A 6,000-nucleotide genomic window follows, 5' to 3' on the forward strand; every position below is an offset into this window, starting at 1 on the left:
CATCATCGATTCAAACCGAGTCTCGTGATAAATTCAGTACTAATGTTCCGAAATATGAATTTTTTTTCTCTGCAAACATAGCCCATATATTATGTACGCTGAACAAACTAAATTTTAAACTCTACATCTCTCATCTATGTTATTTTGTTATTCAGAACAAACAATTTTTTAAAGTCCTCCAGTACAGACATTAAAATGAAACAAATGTTAGGAATGACAAAACTTCCAAATTATGACTTACTCGGTGGTATCCATTCTGGGCCTGTTCAATGGAATAAAAAAAAAACATATTTTCTTTTTGCACTTCTAATTCGAATATGACCGAAATTTAGTAAAGTTGAGTAATTATTCATCCAACAACATAATTCGTTATTTCAAAAGTACTTTTGCCGCATTTTCTCAAACTTTGCATCAAAATGTTGTGATAGGTAAAAGACAAACCACACGAAAATATATAAGAAGTAATTCAAGCAAATACAGCAAAAGTTAACAAACCTGGTGTACCAGTCGCTCCATCGGCATTGTTTGCTAAAAAAGTTGATGAATCATTATAATTACAGAAGTACTTAAATCAGTAAAATGATATCAATGTAATTTTATCAGAAAACACTTTTATGACATGACACTGACGATCTGATCAATAACTGAACATCCTGCTTGTGTAATTACATTTAAAAATTCCCGGATAATTGTTAGCAATACCATGCGAGAAAGAAAATGGTAGTTAAACTTTTCATTTACCAGGACTTGGCAAGCTTGTTTGGTATTTGGTATTTCTCTAAAACATCAACAAAACGGCAGCAATGTACAAATACATATACTTAAAATTATATGATCGTTTACCACGACACGGTCAAAATTATACTGAGAAAAATGAACGTGATTTCATTTCGTTTTCAAATACTCAGAAACTTATACAAGTATCGACTTACGAGGTGGCGTCCATTCGGCCTCTAAAAATATCAAGAAAAATGAGAAATGAATGCTGCTGAAGATTTGATTACTGACTACTGAATTCCATTTTTCTTTAACTCTTTATTGAACAAGTGAAATTTTAAAATTCATATTGAAAATTAAATACTCTATTTGGGTTTATTTATAAATGCGATTTATTAAAATAAGACTCTGAGAGTGAGAGGGAATGAACATAACATATTTCTTACCTGGTATAGCAGTCGCTCCTTCGTTAATAACATGTGCTAGAGACAGAGCAAACAAATAAAATAATTGGTTTCAAGTCGAATTAACGAGGGTCGTATTAATAAATTACTTGGACATAACTGAAATTCAAAATGGCCTCGAATTTTGTAAGTCTTCGAACAACCTCAAGTTTACACGAAGAAAAGGTAAAAAAACCAACGTACGGGACGTTTTTAATTCGAAGCATGGAATAACTTTATTCGAATGAAACCACTTAGAAATGCTGATTTAATGACATATTTATTATATACAGTATATAAACTTACGCGGCGGGCTCCATTCTGCTTCTGGAATAAAATTGCTTTATTTATTTATATACATTTGTTGTCGCCTACATGATTCTAGATCAATTAAAGATAGCTGTTCTATTCGTTTATTTGAAAATCATAATAAAATGTGAGGTAATCCAATATTTGAGCTTTTTGGAAATTCAGTTACCAAGCGATTCATTTCCAACAGTTTTAATTTATTGTGATTCATTATGAACATTGGCATGGGCATGAAAGTTGGCATTTTCAGATTCTGGTTTCATTTTCTATGACTTAAAAAGTCATAATTTTGATTTGAAAAGCTACTCTAAAGTTCTTAAATTAACCACAGAACCGCTAGCTGTTACGTTCTAATTCGGCAATTAAAGTACCCCCTGAGTACGATCAAACGAAATACCAATAATAAAACATTTTCCGTACCTGATGTTCCTCCAGTTCCGTCGATTGCTAAAACGACATTAAATAAAATTACACATAAAAATAGGTTCCCGATGATGTAATAAACACCGTCTCGTAGATGGAATGTCTTTCCCCATTTACTCAGAAGAATCTTTCGTGGCGTGTGATTAAGAGATAAAACTATTAATATATCGATCATCAGTATCAGATTTTGTCTAAATATTACAAATACTATATTATGATGTTATGAAAAAGTTGAGTAAATGCGTACTATTTGATTTAAAATTTGTAGCAGACGGAAAGAAAAGTTCCGACAATTTTATTTAGGAAAAAACAGTGATATTTTGTTTCGTCGATGAATATATATATTTTCTAATATCCATGATCTAAAAAGAATACGGAACAGCCAAAATGAAAATATATTACTGAATGAACTTACGCGCTGTGGTCACTAAAAAAGAAGAATTAATACATAAATTATATATATGTTATGGGGTGATAAATCGAGGGATGATTCTTTATGTTGCACGCTATTTGAAGCTAACTTGCTCAAATTAATAAGTATATGAGTGCATAATTTAGCATAAATACGTATGACATGACATATATTTTGATACTTTAATACAACTACCCATCACTCCTTATGGAAAAATCAAAACGTACTTCAAGAGTCAACAATTAGCATACAAGACAGGAACCTTCAGACGAGTAACATATTTCACAAACAATGAAGATTCAGTTATTCAGAACAACAGGAATTTAGTATAGATAATTGAGAAAGTTTAGTTCATGTGCAATTATTATTTTTTTTTCGAATGAAAATTACAGTTCCATATATAGTTTCAACAGAAATGTCGAATCATGTTATGTTTAATCATGTTTTTTTTTGCTTGGAATTACTAAAGACATTGACAAATTTAATTTCTAAATATATGTTTACGTTAATTGGATCAACCGAAATATTTATAAATACTGTGCATATATATTAAATATTAAAACCTGGCTCACCATCGGCAGCTGTGAAAACAAAAACAAATCTTAAGTTGAAGAAGGTATTGATGTGGAATTATAAGTGTTTACGTGGATTTGTAAATGTGCTGAACAGGCTGAAGTAAATGCTGTTTATCAAAGTTATTTAATCTATAAAACAAAGTCGTCCTGATTAGAAATTGTCGTTAAATTCAACCAAATCATACCATCTATTGCCCGGTAAAACAGAAAAATAAATGTCAAATTCGAGTGCAATTGCTTATTGTACAGCGATTCGCAATACAATATCATACGCAAGAATCGTTTATTAAATCATTTATTAAATCATAACACAAATTTCAAATACTAAAATACTACCATTTTGACAAACAATATCGCGCTCCAGAATTATGTGTACCCATGTGGAAGTTACTAATTTTGTTCGCCTACTTTACATCAAGTTGTGTAAAGAGACTGGAACCTATGGGCATGGGGTATGTATATTCACTTTAGCTAACACAGGCAGTCCCTGAACTCGTAATAGAATTAAAATAGGGGAAATCGGAATAAAATTATGCATGGCCTAACTCGTAACCTGGTACTACGGGAGTACCAAAATATATGTATATATTCCAAGTAAAATTGAGATTTCAAAGCCGAAAATTTATTTTATATATATATTGATCTTATATATACTTGGAATTATCGAAGTATTTGAATTTCCATTATATAGAAATGAAGTATAATGGAAAAGTGGTGTTTTTGATTTTTTTGTTTAAACATAAGTGGTTCTGTACTTAGAATGAAGATTAGGATAACAAAAGTTTTCCAAATCTGTATTCAATTGAATAAAAATAAAGGTATTTACTTAAATCATTTGTTCAAACTGAAATGCAAATTGAAGTGGAACTAGTATTTTACATTCTATTATAAAAATGCTCGTGGAAGATTTGAGTAATCCCCTTTTAATGAATTTTGGAGTCGTAATGGGATGCATCGTGAAATATATAAAATAATGTATCGCGTATTTCAAATATATATTCATAATCTAAAATTTAAAAATTTGGTGGACTGGTGTGATTTGCCAGTTTGGCTTTGGGAAAATTTTCTGGAGTATGTTTGAGTATTATTTTTTCCGGGTTTTGCTCAATTTACTTTCGAACATAATTTCTAAATGATAAAGCTGTTTTTTTTTAGTATAAAACCTTTTCCATCAAAATGCCTACAACGATTTTTAAGTTATCGCGACTCAGTGATTTTCATGGCCCAAAAAAGAAAAAAAAAATCAGTAAAGAGTGCCGTTGTCATCCACACACGAAACGCTCGACTGCCCTCAAACACTGTTTTTTTAACGGCGATATTCAACCTAAATTAACAAATCATTCCATGTGTCACGCAGCAATACCGATGTTAAAATATCTCTACGTTATATTTTTGTGATTATTAATGGTTGTTTATTTTTAAAATTGCAGCTCCATTGACGACACGGCTCGAAATGTCTTTACAAGAAAAGACCAGACACGTTCTAGCGATTGTACGGAATGGTGGCGTCAGCTTTTGTAAAATTGAAATGCAATTGAGGCGTGAAACACTGAATTTTAATTTCGAATTCAACCCAATTTCATATGTTTGCGAATTTTGTGCAGTGCTCACTAATATTCCTAACCAGCTTTCCAATTACTTTCAATTTCAATCATTTACAAAAGGAAATTCGTCGCTGTTTAAAATATATCTTTATTAGTGAACAGGATATGGCTGTCATTTCTGCGAAAAGTACAAAAAACATTGAGTAATATATCAGGCTGGTTATAAAATCAAAGGTTTTGAAGGCTTTACCGCAAAACATCATCAAAAGAATTCACAATATTTTTTGAATAATTCTTGACTAGAGCACGCCATTTTGATTTACATCAAATTAAGTAGCCTCCAGAAAACGTAAAATCAATGTTAAATCTACATTATATAAAATATGTATGATCTTTTCGAAATTATGTTGCCATTAACACATAATAAAATGATAATATTCTTACCTGCTAGTGCTTTGAGAATCAAAAGAGCGGCAAATATCTTCCAATATATAATCATTTTATCATTAGCATAAAGGCAAGTGAAGTACTGGAATAACAAAATGATAATAGTTCGTCGTTGAATCTTAAAAATTTTAGCTCAGCTTTACGAGAATATTAGCCCAAATGTTTATTATTTCGTGGTGTTGAAATGTGGACTAACGTGTGTTAGCCTAAATTTGGCTCCAATCCACAAAGTCAAGAAAAAAATCGACCTAAACCAGTAATTGATTTTATTTGAATTTATATATATATTCCATTCTTTCGCTGGATTGACATTACTGTTCCATAATTTAAAACCATTAATTCGCGTTAATTTTAACTCTTTCTCTGACCCGAATCGAGCTCACGACTTACGTCACTGCTTCATGCGAAAGTTAACCTGCATCAATCTGGCAAAGCGAGAGGAGATCCATATTTTATATAGAAATTTTATAGAAAAAGAGAAAATGTTGGAGATCAAATAAATAATCTAAGGCTTCCAATTTGTTTTCATCGGAGTTTGATGATCAAGTATAGGCGAGTACGGACCTGTAGCCCCTTACGACTAATCGTATTCTTAATTTAATCTGACCCCCCACGGTCATGTGCCACTTTATTTATAAAGCGGACTGAACAAAGAGATATTTGTACGAAAACCTTTTTTAGTTGAAATAAAAAAAAATCATTTACCAGTGTATGAATTTAAAAAGTCATGCGCATTTCAACTGCTCTTTCGAGCCTTCTTTTGTTTTTGCAAAATACCACGAAGTTGTTTGCGCCGATTTGGGGGGTTCGGAAAGTACCGAATGAGCGATTATGGTGCTCGCACGTGAAGATGTCGTAATGAAACCTAGCCAGAAAGTTGGGCTTCTCTATGGTATAATTAAACGACAAATATCAGATCTTACAATTAATTTATATAGACCTATGTAAGACCAGATTCTTAGCCATCATCATCATCGCCATTCCTACCTCTCTATTAGTAATAAATAATCTTGCACTACGAATCGATTTCATAATAATACATAAACGTCCTATGCTACTTACTACCCTTCTTCCCGAAACAATTATATCAGCCATGTACACTATAAATTCTGATGTTCGTTCATTTCACG

The 6,000-nt window shown here is 31.6% G+C and overlaps 1 protein-coding gene across 8 annotated transcripts in view; it reads right to left on the reverse strand.

Annotated features, from left to right (window-relative positions):
• Positions 1-4,937, reverse strand: part of LOC120335290 (uncharacterized) — a 28,429-nt gene extending 23,492 nt beyond the window's left edge. For 2 of the 8 annotated variants that reach the window (XM_078110011.1, XM_078110009.1), the window contains exons 1-9: positions 4,868-4,937; positions 2,868-2,885; positions 2,308-2,319; positions 1,890-1,916; positions 1,467-1,487; positions 1,164-1,199; positions 933-953; positions 496-528; positions 242-262 (exon numbers count right to left, since the gene is read on the reverse strand). In XM_078110011.1, coding sequence (XP_077966137.1) covers positions 242-262; positions 496-528; positions 933-953; positions 1,164-1,199; positions 1,467-1,487; positions 1,890-1,916; positions 2,308-2,319; positions 2,868-2,885; positions 4,868-4,922 — 244 coding nt within the window. In that variant the 5' untranslated portion in view covers positions 4,923-4,937. The remainder of the gene's footprint in view (positions 1-241; positions 263-495; positions 529-932; positions 954-1,163; positions 1,200-1,466; positions 1,488-1,889; positions 1,917-2,307; positions 2,320-2,867; positions 2,886-4,867) is intronic. The other 6 variants (XM_078110012.1, XM_078110010.1, XM_078110016.1 and 3 more) reach the window with 4 other exon arrangements.
• Positions 4,938-6,000: the final 1,063 nt, after the last annotated feature.

This window comes from Styela clava, chromosome 2, assembly GCF_964204865.1.
Source record: "Styela clava chromosome 2, kaStyClav1.hap1.2, whole genome shotgun sequence".
In the NCBI taxonomy this organism is placed as follows: domain Eukaryota; kingdom Metazoa; phylum Chordata; class Ascidiacea; order Stolidobranchia; family Styelidae; genus Styela; species Styela clava.